Source organism: Phyllopteryx taeniolatus, chromosome 8 (assembly GCF_024500385.1).
Source record: "Phyllopteryx taeniolatus isolate TA_2022b chromosome 8, UOR_Ptae_1.2, whole genome shotgun sequence".
NCBI lineage: Eukaryota > Metazoa > Chordata > Actinopteri > Syngnathiformes > Syngnathidae > Phyllopteryx > Phyllopteryx taeniolatus.
The window spans coordinates 29,551,155-29,570,670 of record NC_084509.1 but is presented as its reverse complement, the minus strand read 5'-3'; the positions used below and the strand labels follow the sequence as shown (position 1 = coordinate 29,570,670).

The window sequence follows — 19,516 nt, the reverse complement described above, 5'->3', positions numbered from 1 at the left end:
TTGTCGATCCAATCAGTTGCAAGCTGACCGTGGACGCCCGGTGGTAGCTGTAGACGTACCGCACGCAGCGTCACCTCATGAACGACTCGGACGCGGATTTCATCATGGACAAAAAAAAAGCAATGTGTTCGCCTGTGCGTGTTTGATAGAAATCTGCATTTTAAAGGCCACAAATGAGTCGGAGGCGCGGGGGTCATTGTGGGCGTCGGCTAAGATCATTACTCCAACTGACAGTGTTTATGTTTCCGTGGGAGCACATAGATTAGATAAGGTGAGCGATCGACTGCGGGAGATTTATGACCCCCGGATTGACAAGTTAACATTCACCTTGCGTTTTTATGGACCCCCCCCGCCCCCCGCCCGCATTGGTGGCCATCCCTCAGAAGTCCCGCAGAGGGTGCGGAGGCGTTTATCGTGTTTGGGGAATGTTCCATCATCTTGTCATTTTGTTTTGCATAAGCCAAAATATTCCTTGTGTCCTTCGCCATGTGTTCAAGCCTCCTGTTATGTTGGTTTCTTTGGAGGACCAAAAATGATCCGCAATACATGTTTAGATATGGAAAAATAATAATCGGTCAAATATATGCCGGTACGGTGTAAAATAAAAATAACAAATGTAATGCCAGCAGAAAAATTCTTTTTTTAATTTTGTTTTTATTTTAAATTCATTTCTTTTTACAAAGTGCTGCATGCTTAGTTCTCAAAAATATTCAACTACTTAAGAAGGTACAAAAAAAGTATACATATAAAACAAAATGACAGCAGTAGAAAATGTTTCCTGCTATTTAAATATTTTCTTTATATTTTGAATCTTCACCACAGGTCAATTTGACCCGCTGCAGGTTTAGTACTCACAACAAGAATAATGTTAGAAGTATCTGTAATAAAAAGTAGAAAAAGTTTACTCCTCTTCTCTAAATCCTTGAAAGAATTTGAATGAACTTTTTTAGGCTTTACAAAGAGCCAGATTGACTCTGCCGCAGCCTTCGTCGTCATGAAAATGACAATTAAGCAAACTTAAATATATATATATAGAGTTGTTTGTTTTAACTGGGTTTATTTTAGCCCCGACATAAGAGGGTTAGGGTTTGTGTGTTCCTAGCATTGTGCAGCAGTGAAATGGGCCCCGTGTTTAATGATCAAATGGCAATAACGTGTGCGCATTTGTACATTTGCATGGACGTCACCTTATTTGGACATTGTTCATTGAGGTTTTGTCTTGTTGTCTTTTTTTTCTTTCCTTTTTTTAGTCGTGTCTGGTAAGTTGACTTCACCTGAGACAGGAAGCTGTCGCCACTCCACCCACACCCACCACCCCATCCATCCTCCTCCCATCACCACTCCACCCGCCAATCATGTCTCTGTTGTTACGGGCAACGGCGACAAAATGGGTAAAAACAAACAAACAAACAAACAAACAAGCAAGCAAAAAACAAAAGCACTGGTCTCTGGGCCTCCCAGGTAAAGCTGTCTCCTTTCTTTTTCTCCCTTTTTGAATGCATTGCCAAACAGCACGTCCAAGTCACGCCTTTACTGCAAACGACAGCTTTCCAATTGCTTTTTTCGAATGCGTCGCACAAATGATGAACGCGCGCTAGCCCGCACCCGGTTGCTAACTCGCGTGCGTCTCCCCAAGTCGACGGTCTTCATGCGTTGACGCCGCGCCCGTTCAGTTTGTCATTAAGATGCACGGGTCTCCACGCACGCCCGCACTGTCGGAGGGTCTCGGCGCCGAGCCGTGTTGCCAACCGTTTCCATGTAAATTTCAATGCGCCGTGCAAATGAGTTCACCTTTCCTGTTTGTATGACATGAATATTTGCATCGGTGCAATGTTTAGCCTTGCAAACTCCAAAGACCGCAGACAGCCGGCATGCGACGCTATGTCGAGAATCAGTCGCTTGACGCTCGGTATAGGAACAAAAACGCCAAACATACAATGACTTTACTTCTTCTGTTCAAACAGGAAGCGTTTGATTCAAAATGGAACACAAAAAGCCGTTAGCACTAATTTGTCCAATAAAAACTTTATATATATATATATATATATATATCTTGAGATAGCTAGAAGTGAGTTACAATTCAACATTGTTCCTTGGCCACAAGATGGCGACAATGCAGTATTTCAAAAGAGACACGGCTTTGGCGAATATGTGACTTTTCTCAGCGACTAACAGATGATAAGTTCCCCTCCGTCGGAATGCCCTAGCACAAATGTTTGGGAGTTTACGGTTTGTTCCATTACGCCTCCGTACTGTAGCGTTTCAGCGGATGTGAACGTGTTAGACAGACAGCAGCTAACTCTCGAATCCCGGCCGCTCTCCAGTGCCGCCGGCGTTTGCGGTGAGACCGAGGAACCAAGTGGTGGGCGTCGGCAGGACCGTCACCTTCCAGTGCGAGGCCACGGGCAACCCTCAACCGGCCATTTTTTGGCAACGAGAAGGAAGTCAGGTAAGTGAAAAGAAATGTGAACAATGGTGTGGTCCAGCGGCACCTTGACTTGCAAGTAGCGCTTTCCCCCATTGAAATAAAAGGGAACGCCATTCCGGCGGAGCCCGCTATTCCATTCGTGTCCCGATATCAATTGTTCCACTACATAAGCAAACATCGAGCTGACGCGATCGGATCTGTGCCGACTCGCCCTCAGAACCTGCTGTTCTCCTACCAACCGCCCCGACCGTCCAGCCGCTTCTCCGTATCGCAGACGGGGGATCTGACCATCACCGGCGCCGAGCGCTCCGACGTGGGCTACTACAGCTGCCAGGCCCTCAACATCGCCGGCAGCGTCATCACCAAGGCGCTGCTGGAGGTCACCGACGGTAAGCGCGCCGCCGATCCTCGAGCGTTTGACTTTAGCCGATGTTCGTCGCGACCAAAAATGATCACACATTTGCAATGTTTTTCAGATTAAACGGAGAATTCAAACGTGTATGTCAAATAGCGCCGCTGTCGGACGGAATCCTCACATCTCGGGAAATCCAACTCTGCTTTTAAGCCGAGCAGGCAAAAAGATTGTAATACTTCGCAAAAGCAGAGGCCTGTGGTGAATCTGTTGGCGACTGACCGCTTCCTTCTGCAGCCGCGCGTGACAGCTAGCCATTTCGAACAAAACAAGCTTACGCAAACGTTTAATCTGGAGGTGACCCCACTTGAGGTTTGACACTTTTCAGACGTTTAAAGCATTCAAAGACTCGAGCTCTTGTCAACACTTTCAATTGGTGACGGATGCCAATAGTATTGATTTGTGACAAAATACGAAATTGATCACATTGACTGTGATGCTATATCAAATACTTTTAGTTCTAGTCCCGTTAAATATAATTCATTGAATTCTAGTTAATCAAGCTGTCAGTTCATAAAGTCAAAACCATTCCAAAAACATTTCATAACATAAATAAATACAAAAAGAAGTACATTTTAACCGACCAATTTGACAAATATTACAGTTGGCCTTCAGCTAACCAAAATCTGTATGCATGAAGACAAAGTGCCGCCACATCGCTTGCACAAGACAACGAAACGCGTAATTACGATCATTACAATTTGAAATAGTGCGTTTGAAGAGTTACGGTAAAGCAGCGGTTAGGGTTCCTCGCGGAGGCTATTGAAATCCAAAAATGAGGGATTGGGAGGTTTGTTTGGCGCTCTCCGGTGCCTCGTCGGCCAGACCGCGGCGGCTCGCTATTGATTTGGTCTGGATCGGGTGCCCTCGTCGAAGAGGTGGCAAAAGTACTCCCAATCTGTGCTCAAGTAGAGAAAAAAAAAAAGTACTCTGGACTTTGTCGACTTCCATCCCCCCGTCCGTCTTTGAGTGCAAGCTTTTTCTCGCTCATTCCTCGCCACGCTCCACGGCTCCATGTGTTTCGCCCTGCTCTCTGGATAATAATAATAATAATAATAATGATAAAGCTTATTAAAATGAGAAGGCCAGCGCAGCGCAGGTAATTACAGGTCACGCCGACAGTGGTTTTCGTCATCCCTGGCAAAACACAAACACGCATCGTTATGCGCGCAGGTGTGGATTGGCCCCGGCGAGGTCGTTCGCGGCCGCTGAATCACCGGCGCTGACGGCGGTGGTCGTCAATAGTGCGATGAATAATCAGGATCATTAGAGAGCGGGGAGGCGGGAGCGCGTTGGCGCTACAAGAACGATTATCTGCCGTGCGTGTCAGAGAGCCACGTTTGACCAAAAACCGACCCGCAGAACCACCGTCAGAAGAGTTATTCCCAAATGACCAATGGACTCAACGACTCGGAGCTGTTAGCTATATAGCACGTTAGGCATTTTGTGAACTTTAGATGGACAATGCAATTTGAGGAGTAAAAAGCTGCAAATATCTTATGTTTTGTAAATTCTATAACATTCATATTTCAATATAGTGTCTATGTATGTATATATATATAGATATATATATGTATAAGTAAAAAAGAAAAATCCATCCATTTTCTGTCGCGCTTCTCCTCACGCGGGTCGCGGGCGTGCCGGAGCCTATCCCGGCTGTCATCGGGCAGGAGGCGGGGTACACCCTCCACTGGTTGCCAGCCAATCGCAGGGCACATAGGAACAAACAACCATTCGCACTCACAGTCACGCCTACGGGCAATTTAGAGTTTTCAATTAACGTGCATGTTTTTGGGATGTGGGAGGAAACCGGAGTGCCCGGAGAAAACAGAAAAATACATTTAAACGATTATTTACACTATATAAAAATGATGCATATATAGTGTGTAATTATATACAGTATTACTGTATATATGTATACATATATATATATATATATATATATGCATATCGATAGAAATATGGTGTTGAATACTACTACTTCATTAAAATGAAAATATTTAAGTAATATACAGTAATGAAATGATTATTTCGAAACATATGACTACAATATATTGTAATGGGATAGTGATAAGTTACCAGCTACATGAAAGCTAATATTCATTGCAATTTTATATTGAACAACATTTTTTTAAAAAACACAAATAATTGTAAATATTCGACTATATAACAAATGATATTCCAGCGGGTCGGAATGAGAATGAAAAACCGTATATTCCCCATTTTGTGGATCACGTAAAAATCTCCAGTGGCGTTCTTCATTGCTTTCGATGCGTTTTTGTGTGGAGCATTCCTTGTCTTTCGACTGCTTTTCAGTCAATCGGACGGCTAAAAACGCACACGGTCGGCCTCGTCACTTGGCGGCATTAAGACGTTAAATGTGCAGCGCACATCTGAGGCGGTTTGCTTTTAACTGCGCTGTGAATGTTTTATACTGCGTCCACCTGCTGCGGAATGATTCGAAAATGCTTTCCAGTTTCTCAGTTTGTCTTGTTTTCATCATCTGCCGCACTCTCGTGCCGCTTGTCGCCCGTTGGCCACCTTTTGTGCGGTTGCTCGCACAAAGCTCCGGAGGGACTGATCGCCTCCCCCGCCGCACCGCATCCACCTCCTTCCATTTGGCCACATAATTAGCCAGCTTTTTGTTCTTTGGTTCCGCAGTGGTGTCAGACCGCCCGCCCCCGGTCATCCGGCAGGGGCCGACCAATCAGACGGTGGCGGTGGACGGCACGGCGGTCCTCGGCTGCGTGACGTCGGGCGATCCGACCGTCCTGTGGAGGAAGGACGGCGTGCTGGTGTCCACCCACGACTCGCGGGTCAAGCAGCTGGACACGGGCGCTCTGCAGATACGCTACGCCAAGGTGAGCTATTCCAATTTTTTGCGTCATGTTGTGAAACTGCTATTCAAAAACACCGTTTTCTTTTTTTATGTGAATGAATCGCAATGTTAAAATCGCACACCGGTCACGACAGCAAACGACTTTGACATCGAGAATACACCGTTTTGAAAAGCGAACTTTTGTTGTGACTGACCACGACTCGAGTTTTGGACAGCTCAAACTCGGGGCGTCTCACCCTCGTGAGGGCCGGGGAGGAATTCCATCCCCGCAGGTTTGCAAATAACACCTCAGCGGGCCGCCGCTCGGTCGTCACGGGCTCGACTCTGTAAAGTCTCGCTGTCAGGTGGCGGCTTTTGTGTGAAATTGTGTGCGTGTGAGATCTGGGGGGGGTCGGGAATATCCCCTCCCTATCACAGGGTCAGAGTTTGTGTCAGTTTGCGGTGCGGTGATGACTGCTGGCGTGTCTTGTGGTTGACAAGATTGCAGTGCGAGTGGCCCTGCGGTGAAAGCGAGGCAGAATGATGCCCCCCCCCCCCCCAATATAAGGGCAGCAACCCGCTGGCACTTTCCATTAACAAAGATGTCACTTCTCCCGTGCGACACTTTCGTGAAGATGATTGTGACAATTGCTTTTCGACCCACGTGTTGCCGTAGCCCGTTGTGCGCGCACACGTGCACACGCTTCGATTGTTTTGCCGAGCCGAACGGCTGTGACGATAAAACGCGTCTTCCCATGAACCAATTAGTCGGCCCCTCTAAATGCAATGTTGGTGTATAGCACAACAATTGTATATTTTACAACAAATAATACTGAATTAAAATAATATCTTAAAATATATACACAAGCAGCACTTTGGTAAATAGTGAACAATTGTTAAAAAAAAAAAAAGAGGCTTCAAGCCGTTTATTGCCACGCCCAATTGACGCTAACGCTACATAGCATCTACGTTGCGGTGCTATAACCCTTCAAGCAACGGATTGAACACAAATTATGCAGCATCAGATGTAGACATACAATATAACAGGACTTAGTTATCAATTCTTTATCCTCTGCGAAGAGCGGCTAATATTAGTGCCGTACCGATGAGCTGTGAGGAGATACGACATATCAATGAAAACCATAGCCGTATATGTCGTATACTGCCCCCAGGTGGCTAAGGTGGGCACACCGGAAAGTGCAACACAATAGCCATTCAATTGATGCCGTCCGTGTGACAAACCTGTTTAATTCGTTTTCGTATAAAAGTGCTCATCATATCTGACTTTGATGTAGCCCCACCTGAAACATTAAGCATCAAGTCAGAGAAGGAGATGATTGATTGGATTTTTTCGTTTTTATTGAATGTCTTTATTTTGGACACGTTTGATGTGACATCATCTTTCATTGCCGTGGCCAGGAAAAGATCGTCTAATTTCTCCCAATATTTGTCGCTCCTCTCTTGTCCTCCTCGATGGGATCTCTGGTGGGAGGAGCTAAAACGTAAACATAGATCGAGGACCCTAGGAGAAACGAGATTTGGCCTGTCTGTCCAGATGTATCACGTCAGCGCTTTGAAGCTAATTACTGCGCTGATTTCCTATGAGACGGCTTTGACGGCATCTTGTGGCCTATTTTCAGACTACGCCAAAAGAAACATAAACGGATAAAGCCGATAAAATCGGTTTAAAGTCTACTAATAAGCTAACGAAAGCAGCTGCGGGGTAAAACGCACCGAGCGGCATGTGTTCGCGTCCCGATGCGGTTTCTGAAGGGTTGGGGGGCCTCCAATTATTAGTCTGCGCTCCTTTTTCCAATCGCCGCCTGCCACTCAACCTTCCGCCGACGACACGATAGCGAGATGATCGGGCAACGACGGCGGCGCTGCGACGAGACTGACAGCGAGCGTGCTCGCGGGAGGGAAGAGCAGGAAAAGCGTGTCAGACGGTAACGAATCATTTGTATTGTCGACAAACGTCTCGTTCCAGCTGAGCGACTCCGGGTACTACGCCTGCATCGCCTCCACGCCCGGGGGCGAGGCCTCGTGGAAAGCCCATCTGCAAGTCCAAGGTAACGGATGACGTCGTCACTCCAGAGAGATGAAATTCACCAGGAGGGGGAAATAACGATTGACATTTTTCGTCAACGTTTTGTTCGTCCAATCAGAGTTCGGAGTCCCCGTACAGCCGAACAGACCCACCGACCCCGACCTGATCCCGAGCGCCCCCTCCAAACCCGAAGTCACGGACATCACCCGCGCCTCGGTCAGGCTCTCCTGGAAGCCCGACCCGAACGCAGGGGCCACACCCACCTCCTACGTCATCGAAGCCTTCAGGTGAACAAGGCTGCCGTACAGGAGCTTCATTGCTAATTGTTAGCGCAAATCAAGGAGAAGACAAAGGCATTCCCAACCGTCAGTGGACCAGGAATGCTAACAACAAAGCAAAGTGCTTTTCTTAACTGTGTGTTTTCCTATCGTCTTTCAGTCGCTTACCGAGACGAACTAGCCTCGCCTGGATGACAACAGCGGACGCTAACGTTAGCGTTGCCGTTAATGCTTTACGTTGTCATGTTTTACGGGAAGGTGATTTGAAGTGCTTCAGCAACTTTTCTTCACATATTTTGGCCAGTTCCCAGGTTTTTGGTTTTTTTAATCTGCAAATGACAAAACAAATGTTTTAATGTTTCAGGCTAAGAACAAAAAAATCTCACAAAATGATACCTTGTATCTCCAAACTGTGATTTTCTTAGTTTTTAGTGTAAAAAAAAAAATGTTTAAATGGTCGGACTAAAACATTTCTCACAAAATGAAGTGTTCAGCAAGCAAATTTTGTGATTTGTGTTATCTTCATGTGTCAAATGAAAATAAATAAAGAAAGAAAAAAATCTAAATGGAGGTATGAATTTTCAAATTTGGTGATTTTTATTTACAACAGCAAAAAAAATTTTTTGATTTTTTTAAATCAACCAAAGAAATCATGTCAGGAATAAAAGACCAAATATATAAAACAAATTCTTAACAGCAAAAAAACCTCTATTTCTATCTTCACGTTGTGGCTAATAAGATCATAAAATTAAGCATGTATCCCCAACTTTTTTTTTTTTTTTTTTCAAACAACCAAAAGAATTGTTCTTCATTTTGTCCAGGGAAAACAAAAATCTTACAAAATTAGAGCTTGTATCTAAAAATGTTGTGATTTTCTGCTTGTCATTTTTATCTGCAAAGTGCAAATGGCGTCATCACGTCTCAGGTTCAAATAAGATCACATCACAAGATGTGTCTGTAGATTATTTTGTCATCGTGTGTAGCTGCCTACAACAGCAAAATGTTTTGAATGTGCAGCCATGCGTCGGGGAGCAGCTGGCAGACGCTGGCAGAACACGTGAAAACCGAGTGGTTTGTGCTGAAGGCCTTGAAGCCCAGCGCAGTCTACCTCTTCCTGGTGAGAGCCGCCAACGCCTACGGACTCAGCGACCCCAGTCCGATCACTGATGCTGTGAAAACGCAAGGTGAGCTACTCCGCGGTCTCTCCTTTGCTGCAGTGGCCCGTCCTCTTCCTGCCCTCGGTCTTCTGTGGATAAAGTTGTTTGTTGCATCGTTGCACCGTTCGAGGGGACATGGCAAGAAAGGACCAAAATGAAACACACGAGAGTATGATACTCCACTGTCTTCTCTTTGCCGAAGTCACCGGTTTCCTTCCTGCCCTCATTCTCCTCTTGTTGTGTCAGTGTTACATTTGAGGATACACAAGAAGAAATGATAAAGCATTTCCAAAAATAAATAAAAAACACACCCGCTAACCCGCCGTAGTTCTGAATGCTGCGGTCTCCACTTGGCTGCCTCAGCTCATTTTCTTGCTGCCTGCAGTCTCCTTTCGAATACAATTTGTGTCATTGTAGAAGAATCACAAAAAAGAAGCACACATGCTAACGTAAGCTTATCCGTTGCCTTTGTCCTGGACACTGCATTGTTGTCCTCCGTAGTCTCCATAGTCTGTGCTGCAACGGCCCATTTTCTAGCTGCCCGCAGTCTCCGTTTGGGTAAAATGTATTTCGAGGATCCACTTCAAGTAACGACCAAACAATGAAAACACATACGCAGTGATACCTTACTGGGATATTCCCCTTTTGAAATGGATCAAAATGACGTGAATGCGTACGTTTGCCCGCAGACGTTCTCCCAACCATCCAGGGCGTGGACCACCGGCAGATCCAGAGGGAGCTGGGCGAGGTGGTCATCCACCTGCACAACCCCACCATCCTGTCGTCGTCCTCCGTCAGGGTGCAGTGGACGGTGAGTACGTCCGCAGCGGCGCTTAGAAAACCGCTTGCCCGACGGTCAATTTGTTAGCGCGCGAGCGCTAATGTCGCGGCAGCTCACGCGGGAAGGTCGCCGGTTGGTTTTGACAAAGCGCAGAACAAGTGCCTGTAAGAGTCCCTTTGGCCCGGGACTGTCCGAGCTATGATGTGTGGCCTTAAAAAGGCAATTTTGACGCAACGGGGGAGACCGGTTTGCGGCGCAGGGCGTGCCAGTTTGTGCCCCCTCTCTGATTCAAAACAGTGGACGGCCGTTAAAATAATACGAGTGAGAAGGAAGAGGCGGCCAACTCTTTGGCTCGTAATTGGAAATGGTTTACAGATGTTGAAGGTGGGAGTGGGAGAACGAAGTGTAACCCGCCTGTTATGTTGCCGGTCAAACTGACCCGGTTTAAAGTTGGAAAAATCCAGAAAAAAACTACATTCAAAGAAATGGAAGCTGTTTGCAAAAAAACATAGAAAAGGACAAAAAAAAGGTATTCACCTTTTTTTTTTTTTTTCATAAAATTTTAAAAGCATGATGATGACATACACTTACTGTTAAATTGAAATATTTTTTTCTATTTACTATAATGTATTATTTCTAATTCATTGATTTACCTTCCTGTTCTAAAGCAGCTTATATTGAAGAAAATATAGACTAAGAATTTGGTTTTATTATTTTAAATGAAGAATAAAAACATGCATCCAAACAATTATTCACACCTTTTTTTGACAAAAAAATTATTTATTTATTTTTTATTTATTTTTCTCTTTTAATTCGTACAAATAATGTCAAACAAATCATTTGTATGGTGTTATTTTTGTAAGATCAGGCGAGCCACATCGGTCCACGAACATTGCAACAATTTTGGATACGGGAACAGAAATGACTAAAAAAAACATTCCCTTACACGGATACATTCGTCTGTTTCAGAGTCCACAGTCTCCACTTGGCTGCAGCGGCCTGCAGTGTCTGCTATATCAGTGTCACAATTTAGAACACATGGCCACAAATTACACAAATAGAAATGCGCTAACCGCGTGCCTTCGCTGTGGAATCAACTCAATACGTTGTCAACAACATTGACGTGAGCCCCCTGGGTCGCTGTCGGGATTTAAGCGGCACAATTCCCAATGTGGGAATTTATTGGCCTGATATTTCATTTTGTTTTGTGCCTGCGGTCTAATCCTAACCACCTGAGCTGGCAGCTTATCTTCTGGGAATTTTGAAATTGAGAAAAGCTGTTTAAAGGCAGAGCTCGTTCACCTTCCAGTGGGGCTCACGAGGATTTTAGCCTGGTGGTTATGTGGCGTTAATGAAGCAAACTCCAGCGTTAGCATGTGCTAGCCTAGCTCTTAACGTCTGATCCTCCCCGGTGCGACGGAGCGCTGCGACCGTCACGCCGTCCTTCGCTAACCAGCTCCGGACTCGCAGGAACCTCTTGGCCATTGATCTCATAGTGGCGTTTGTACAAATGGCTGCACGATGCCAAAGCGGCGCAATTGACACGCGGTCGGAAGAGCGTGTCGGTGACGACTTCCGACGGACTCGTAGGCTCGCCGTTTAGCGACGCGACCGTGGAGCCGACGATGCTCTTTCCAACCGAAAGCCACGTTGCCGGCGAGCCGAGTCCACGCCGTACGAGTGACGTGAACCGGCTCACGCTGCCGCCGGGCCTTAGTTCTGCAAGCTGCAAGATTACGCTCCGTAGTCTCCGCTTTTCATTTGAGGATTTATGGCAAGAAATGAACACACACGCTAACCTTAGTTTACATCATTGCCATTCCCTTCCTTTTAGAGTCCACAGTCTCCACTTTGCTGCAGCGGCTCGCAGTCTCTCCTTGGATAAAATTGCTACGTCCTTGTAACGTGTAAGGATACACAGAAAGAAATGACAAAAACAAACTCATGCTAACATTAGTTTATCCTCTGCTTTACCTTTGGAGGCTTGCGTATCATTCTTGTGCTGCCCTCAGTCTCCACTCAGATAAAATTGCTATGTCATTTGAGGTTACACGGCAAGAAGTGCTAACAATGAACATACACGCCACTGTTAGCTTACTGCTGCTGTGCCTTAGCTCTGTCCGCTGCAGTATTACACTCCATAGTCTCCACTTTGCTGCAGCGGCCCTCAATTGTAACATTTGAGGAGACACAAGATGACAAACATGACTACAATCAATATGTAGACAAACATTAGCGTACCCTGTGCTCTAGCTGTGTAGTCTGAAAATGTACACTCCATAGTCTCCAATTTGCTGCAAGGGCCCTGTCTTTTCCAAGATAAAATTGTATCATTTGAGGAAATACAGCAAGAAATGACAAAAAAAATATATATATATATTTACACAAACATTAGCCTACCCTGTGATTTCGCTGTGCACTCTGCAGCATTAGACTCCGTACTCTCCACTGTGCTGCGAGGGCTCGTTTTCTTGCCGCCTTCAATCTCTTCTCGGAATAAATTCCAATTCAAGCAAACTTTTTACAGAAAAGCTTAATTATCTCCCGCTAACGTTGCTGTATTTTACTGCTGCGTCTCATTTTCTTGCTGCCCTCAATCTCCTTTTGGATAACATTTCTATTCAACCTATTTACCGCTGAGCTTAATTGTCCCAGGCTAATGTCACTGTGTTTCCCTTCCGTCCACTAGGTGGAGCAGCAGTCCCAGTACATCCAGGGCTACAAGGTGATGTACAGGCCATCTCCGGAGGGGCAGCCGCGCAGCGACTGGGCCACGTTCGAGGTGCGCACGCCGGGCGAGGACAGCGCCGTGGTGCCGCAACTCCGCAAGGGCGTCACGTACGAGTTCAAAGTGCGGCCCTTCTTCAACGAATTCCAGGGCAGCGACAGCGACGTGAAAATCGGCCGGACCCTGGAGGAAGGTGTGCGTCTTTGTGTTTGTGTGCTTTAGCGCGCTAGCGCTCGCATGCGTGCGCGCGTGTTTTCATGTGTACACCCTTTTATATGCACAGCTTGCACGTGTGTGAGTAGACAGCAGCTGTTCACACCAGGCAGAGTGATGGGCGTGCGAGACCAGGGGGGATTATGTTCAAACGTGACACATCTAAGCATTCCTGCAAGGCCTTGCGTGCAATTGACAGACAGTCAAAACGAGCGTTGGACTGACACAAATGGCCGTGTGACAATTTTACACAGACTCTTGGGTGTACCGGGTGCGCTAATGATGCTACTGTAGAGCTAAATATCCTTTTTCCATCCTAAATCCACGCTGGCAGCAGTTATGTACGCCGCAGTCTCTACTTGGCTGCAGCGTGAATTGTAACATTTGAGGATACGCGGCTAGATACACTCTTCCTTTTTTAGCATGTGTTTGTCATTATTTTTAGTCTCTTAATTTCCTCTTAAATTCATCAACTGTCTTGCTCGGTAAAATGGAGATGAAAGGTATTCACGCTTTTAGTTTGTTCGCTGAACTGGTGTGAAATAAGGTGTGTGTGTGTGTGTGTGTGTGTGTGTGCCAGCAAAAAAACTGTTTTTTTTTTTTTTTTAAATGTTTTTTTTTTTTTTTTTTTTTTTACATTTTTTAGTATTTTTTTCTATAAATATTTTTGGGAAGTTCAACATAACAGGAGGGTTAGACAGCATCCATGCTGCCATCATTCCTTTGTTGTCTGGAAGTAGGCGAGAGTGCCTCCAATTGTCTACGTCGCGCGCAGGTGTGTCTCATATATTTTTTCCTTCCTTCGTCTACATCCCGCAACCTCCCATCAGTGCCCAGCGCGCCTCCCCGCGAAGTTACGGTGGCAGAGAGCGGCGACAACGGGACCGCCGTCGTGGTCTCCTGGCAACCGCCGCCGGAGGAGGAGCGGAACGGGGTGGTCCAGGAGTACAAGGTAACAAACGCCCCATGCGGGATGTGGAGGGGACGCAAACACACAAAGAGGCAGCTGTGTGTGTGCAATCGTGTGTCGCTATTAATTCAATAAATGGAAAAAAGCACATCACACTGCTGTGAAATACTGCCATCTAGTGGAAAGTGTCAAACTTCTCCAGGTAAATGTGGCGTGGCTCAAGTTGGATTTTGGATTTGGATTTGGATTTAATTTTTTTCCCCCAGCAGTGCATTCTGCTTTTATTTGTTTTATGCAACTGCCTGTCTACAGTTGTTAATGAAGGGTTCTTTTAAATTATGAAGTTAACTTAATTATTATTGGCAATATGTGACATGCACAATGAAAACAATCTAAATATTACAAAATGTCTCTCACTTAAATTTGACCGCAGTACCTTTGTATCCATACAGAAAGTGTCTCTTTTAACTCTGAAGTGCTTTTAAATTTGGCTTGTTGTTATGAATTGTACAGCGGACGCACTTTGTAGATGAGTAGCGTTCGTTTGTGTCGAGGCAATGCTGCGGGTATTCATTGCCAGTGCATGCTTGTTTGCAGCATGTTGTCATATGTTAGGAAAAACAACATAAGCCGTTTGCGGGCGTTTTATGGCTTTCAGCTGAGGCTTTTTTTTTTTCTCCTGTGTGTCGGGAAAGCAGAACGTCTGGATGTGGATGTATGCTTCTCTTTGTGACCTTTGTGCTTTAGCTTAGCTGGGGAGCACAAACCCCGCCCCTTCCCTGGAGTGACAGCTCCTCCAAGTCACTCTCATTGGCTTACGGGCCTGATTACTGATACCCCCACCCCACCCCACCCCATTTGTTTTCCATAGGGCGAGACATGTTATGGCTGCTGTGCTTTAATACTGAGTCTTTGTTCGTGGCGGGCTGGAAAACATAACGTTGTGTTTTTGAAATGTTCACCGGAACACGATAGCCGCGTGCGTCCCACTGAGATGAAGCTCTCGCAGCAGCCGTCTGTTCAATTCATTTCCAGAGCTTTTCACCGTCTCGTCACACGTACGCGCGGGTGGCAACGGTACAGTGAACCCTCGTATTCGCAGGGGACAGGGTGTGGCAAAAGAGGATCATAAAGCATCAACGCCGTGCTTTTAGCATGCACGCAATCTGAACCCATGTCACATAAACGACGGCATTCAGTCGTTCAATTATTCAACAGAAACAAATCACCTTCACATGACACTCGTTAAATGCGCAAACCGCTAGCATGGTAGCGGAGTAAAACAAGAAACCACCCAACGTTTCACACCTGGGTTAGTAAATTAGTAAATTACAGAGTAATGGGAGAAAAGGTCACAGCGGTCCAGCCAACGTTTTGCAACTGCCGCAGCAAGATACAGAGTCAAAGGAGATAGCTGTGATTGCTGTCCAATCAACTGTTCGCACCTGGATAAGTACATTACGGAGTAAAAGCAGGAAATGTCATAGCGCCCTTCCAACGTTTGACACCCGGAACAATAAGCAACGGAGTAAAATGCTGTTCGTCCCGCCTGTGGTAGATTTGGTGCTTGGGGAACGAGAGCAGGTACCACATCAACCGCACCGTGGACGCCGCCACCTTTTCCGTGCTCATTCCCGGTCTGGCTCCGGGGGTCCGCTACGGCGTGGAGGTGGCGGCCAGCACCGGGGCGGGCCCCGGGGTCAAGAGCGACGTCGCCTATTTCCGACTCGGTGAGTAGAAACCATCGCGGACAATAATTTAGTCCGAAAAAACCAAATCCAATCCCGAGCGTCGGTTGTGTTCGGTCGGCTCAGACGCGTCGGGGCGGATGACGGCGGCGGCGGACCCCCGGAATCCCCTGTCGCAGCAGATCTCCGACGTGGTGAAGCAGCCCGCCTTCATCGCCGGCATCGGCACCGCCTGCTGGATCATCCTGCTGGTCTTCAGCATCTGGCTGTACCGCCACAGGAAGAAGCGGAACGGACTCTCCAGCAGCTACGCCGGCATACGCAAGGGTCAGTCGAGGGCGCAGCGTGTAGTGTGCACGCCAGGCCCGAAGATGGCGATGTGACTAGTCGCAAGCTTTGAAAGCTCTTTTCCAACGTTTGCTTTTTTGTGCTTTGTCTTCTCAATGAATGCCCCAAATCGCCAGATTTTCAGTTTAAGAAAATTCTGGTTTTTCATAGGCAACAGAACAACAGAAATACAACAATATGGACTTTTTCTTTACGTTTTGCACAATATTTAAAACTAGTTTTAATTTACATTTATTATATTATCATTATTATTGCTGTTATGACTAATCAATTATATTGTAGGTTTTTGGAAACTTTACGAAGGACACACTTGCGCTCCAAAAAACTACAATAATAAAAAAAATGATACAAAATCTTTTTGTATTAAATTTCAGAAAACAAGTGTTGCAAAAAAGAAAAGGTAATATGTTGACCAAAAAAAATCACATTAACAAGTGTTACTTTTCAACATTGTTGTTATTATTATTATCATCATCATCATCCATCCATTTTCTGTACCGGTTATCCTCACTCGGGTCAGATTTTTTTCCTCTCTCCTCCACTGGCCATTTAGTCATATTTTTATAAAATGTTCATCTCATTTTACATTTGAAATACTATGAAATAAAAATGTTAAATGAATATCAAATCACAAAAATAAAAGGAAAACTTACAGTATAAAAATGGACAGAATGATAATAGCCAGAAAATGGAGTTTTAAAAAAAAATCCGCATTTTTTTCTTTTATTATTCAAGTGTGTGAAATGTCTTTTGAACAAACTGCGGCGGTCCTGTCGAGACGACGCGTTTGAAGCGAAGTGCGCCAGAGCCGCGATGTCTTTCTGGTGTCCCGTCCTCACCGAGCACTCCAGACCGCGTGAGGCCTCGCTCTTTGGCCAGCGAAGAGTGTTTGGAAAAGCGCTGAATCGCAGCCAACGCGGCGCTCGGGCTGAGACGGGACACGGATGACATTTTCGAGCAATATATGTTGGAACTAGAATGTTGGGTTATAGCCTAGCATTGAAGCAATTTTCGCCTGGATTTATGTTGTTCATCAAAGAGCTTTTGTCACGCTCGGACTTAATTGCGTCAGGCGGAAAGCATCTTCCCTTCAGATGTCTCATTTGGACTGGGTTCAAAGGCGGAAGGGCCTGCGGGGCACCCGACGGCGTTGCGGCAACACTTCGAAAGCACTTCCTGTCTTCTCAGTTCAAAAGAGCACGGGAGAAGCTGGAACCGGCTTTTTTTTTCCGGTTTTTAGTTATTCCTAGATTTATTTTTCCAAATGGGCTCCTTCCATGACATGTTCGCAATTTTCCCCGTTTGGGGGTCCGAGGCATTCGAAGACCATCTCTTGATTTTATCGATAAGCGCCTTCACCGCAACTGAATTTTCGTATCAGGTTATGCAGGTGTACCTAATGTTGTGGCCGGTAAACGGTGCATGGAGGAATTTTATATATCACTGATTCGCAAACTCTTTTTATTTACTCCCAAGTACCACCTAGAAAATACACCATCATAAGCAACGAGTTGACTCTATATTATTGTAAGTCACACTTTGGACATTAACACTGCGCTAACACTTAAATAATGCTTTGATTTATTTAAAAAAAAAAAAAAAAAAAAAAAACTTCAATAAAAAAAAAATAAATAAAATCAATTCTTCTAGACTACATACATGTATCGAATTTAAAACGTAAATACAACCGCTGTACTTGGGCGGTGATTATGTTGCGTACCACTAGAGGGAGCCCGCGTAGCACACAAATAGTTTAGTTTATTATAGAAGTGAATAATGAAATATAATTAGTACTATTTTTCTCTCCCAACAGTGCCTTCTTTCACCTTCACACCAACAGGTAAGCACACACACAAAACGCATCAATTAAATGAGTTGACCTTATATAAATGTTCTGGAAACCTTGTGAATTGTCCTGTTTGATCTTTCCAGTGGCGTACCAGAGAGGTGGCGAAGGAGTCAGCAGCGCTGGAAGGTAAGAAATAATAGAATGAAAGAAGTATATTTAGGACAAAAATAAGATGACATAAAAGAAATGTGTTTACAGTTGCATCACGCCAAAAAGAACATTGTAACTAATATTAGGAGAAATAACCTTCGTAGATGTCCACCTTCTGCATATAGTTGAATTTTGTCATTCACGTTCATTGTTGTTGTTATTTTTTTTCAAACATTATGTAAAGGAAGGATGGATGACTTCTGCTATAAAGAGGGAGGTTGGGCTGCATGCGCTTCCCTAATATGGCAAACAGAGGGCGTGCTGTGACTTTGTAATGCAGCCCAAAGTGGGTGTGGAATTCGGTGGGTGGGCGTTGAAGTCCACTAAACACGTGCAGAGCCGCACGCAACCACCAGGCTGCGCCGTTGCACCGCTGCAAAAACACTGACGCCTTGATGTGGCGGAATGGTGCATTGTACACAAGAAAGCCCCAGTGCAGGTCGAGGCTTGGGCAAAGGGCGGCCCCGGACACCCACCTGTTGTGGGGCATCCATACCGGCTCGGGTGGGCATTTTTCCCAACTATATTTAAGTTCGCTATTAAGAGCCGAGCGTGAGTTTTTCACATTCCTGGTCTATTCCCATTGATTCGTCTAAATTTCCATGGAAACTGAGGACCCCTCCGAAACAGCCACAAGTCTTGCCTTATAGGAAGACACTAATTGGTGTCAAGGAAGTATGCTGAAGCGATGCATCTCGACTGTGAGACAAGCTTTGCACGGCGGGGAGGAGCTACCTTTAGCCTGGGTCGTTAGCGGACGTTAGAGTGTTGTACGCGTGCAAGGAACCGTCAAGCAAAATGTTGACTTAAATATCTGAATTTGATCTCATCTGTAGTTCTATTATTCCTTACGGAAAATGTGTTCGGTAATCCAAGCAAATCAAGTTTAAAAAAAAGAAAAGCCTCCATATCACTATATATATATATATATATATATATATATCAATAAAATGTGAGATATTAGTGAGCAGGTGAGCCAGTGGTGCGTTCAGGGTTGACGGGCAGTTTGAGGACTGTCCATTTAGCAACATTGCAAGTGAGTTTTATCCGTTTGTCTAATCCGGGCGTGGCTCAGGGAAAGTGTTGTCGGCTTTGGGCAAGTCGAGCGCACACACAATCTGTTTAGCTGGGATTTATATATAGATATATGTGTGTGTGTGTGTGTGTGTGTGTGTCTCCAAAAGGCAAACGGCACTAAAGCCGGATTTGTAGTTTCCCTCTTCTCAGCTGCTGGATGAATAAACTGCTCCTAATCTTCTCTTTCAAATGGGATGTTACTGCAATTCATTCACATTAACGCCATTGTGTTGTGTTTTGTTAACCATTTCTGTGCAGGCCGTTGCGTCAAACTACAGGAATGACATTTTTTTTTCAATTGTCAAGGACAAACCTATGAAAATAATAATAATAATAATAATACATTCTTATTGTAAAATTACAACTTACATTTTTCACGTCAAATTGTAGTTTGGTTCCTGACTTCATTCACAAAGTTTGCAGTTTTTATCCACAATTCTAAAACTATTATCATATCAATGTAACACATAACCAGACAAGTTTCCATGTTTATGACTGTATTACTATTTTCTTGTGAAAATATGTAGTCATTGATGCCTACAATATTGCAACATTTCATTCTCACATTTGCAATATTTGCACTTTTCTTTCTGGTATACCCCTCCCTCCTTGAGCCGTTACCTTATCGTGGT

At 45.1% G+C, this 19,516-nt stretch overlaps 1 protein-coding gene across 5 annotated transcripts in view; it reads left to right on the top strand.

Annotated features, from left to right (window-relative positions):
* Positions 1-19,516, top strand: part of robo1 (roundabout, axon guidance receptor, homolog 1 (Drosophila)) — a 231,538-nt gene that overhangs the window by 182,794 nt on the left and 29,228 nt on the right. For 3 of the 5 annotated variants that reach the window (XM_061781148.1, XM_061781151.1, XM_061781150.1), the window contains 14 exons: positions 1,251-1,259; positions 2,325-2,449; positions 2,646-2,817; positions 5,502-5,701; positions 7,646-7,727; positions 7,824-7,992; positions 9,001-9,167; positions 9,830-9,951; positions 12,611-12,842; positions 13,693-13,814; positions 15,331-15,502; positions 15,587-15,787; positions 17,622-17,648; positions 17,741-17,783. In XM_061781148.1, coding sequence (XP_061637132.1) covers positions 1,251-1,259; positions 2,325-2,449; positions 2,646-2,817; positions 5,502-5,701; positions 7,646-7,727; positions 7,824-7,992; positions 9,001-9,167; positions 9,830-9,951; positions 12,611-12,842; positions 13,693-13,814; positions 15,331-15,502; positions 15,587-15,787; positions 17,622-17,648; positions 17,741-17,783 — 1,843 coding nt within the window. Of the gene's footprint in view, positions 1-1,250; positions 1,462-2,324; positions 2,450-2,645; positions 2,818-5,501; positions 5,702-7,645; positions 7,728-7,823; positions 7,993-9,000; positions 9,168-9,829; positions 9,952-12,610; positions 12,843-13,692; positions 13,815-15,330; positions 15,503-15,586; positions 15,788-17,621; positions 17,649-17,740; positions 17,784-19,516 lie in introns of all 5 variants that reach the window. The other 2 variants (XM_061781152.1, XM_061781149.1) reach the window with 2 other exon arrangements.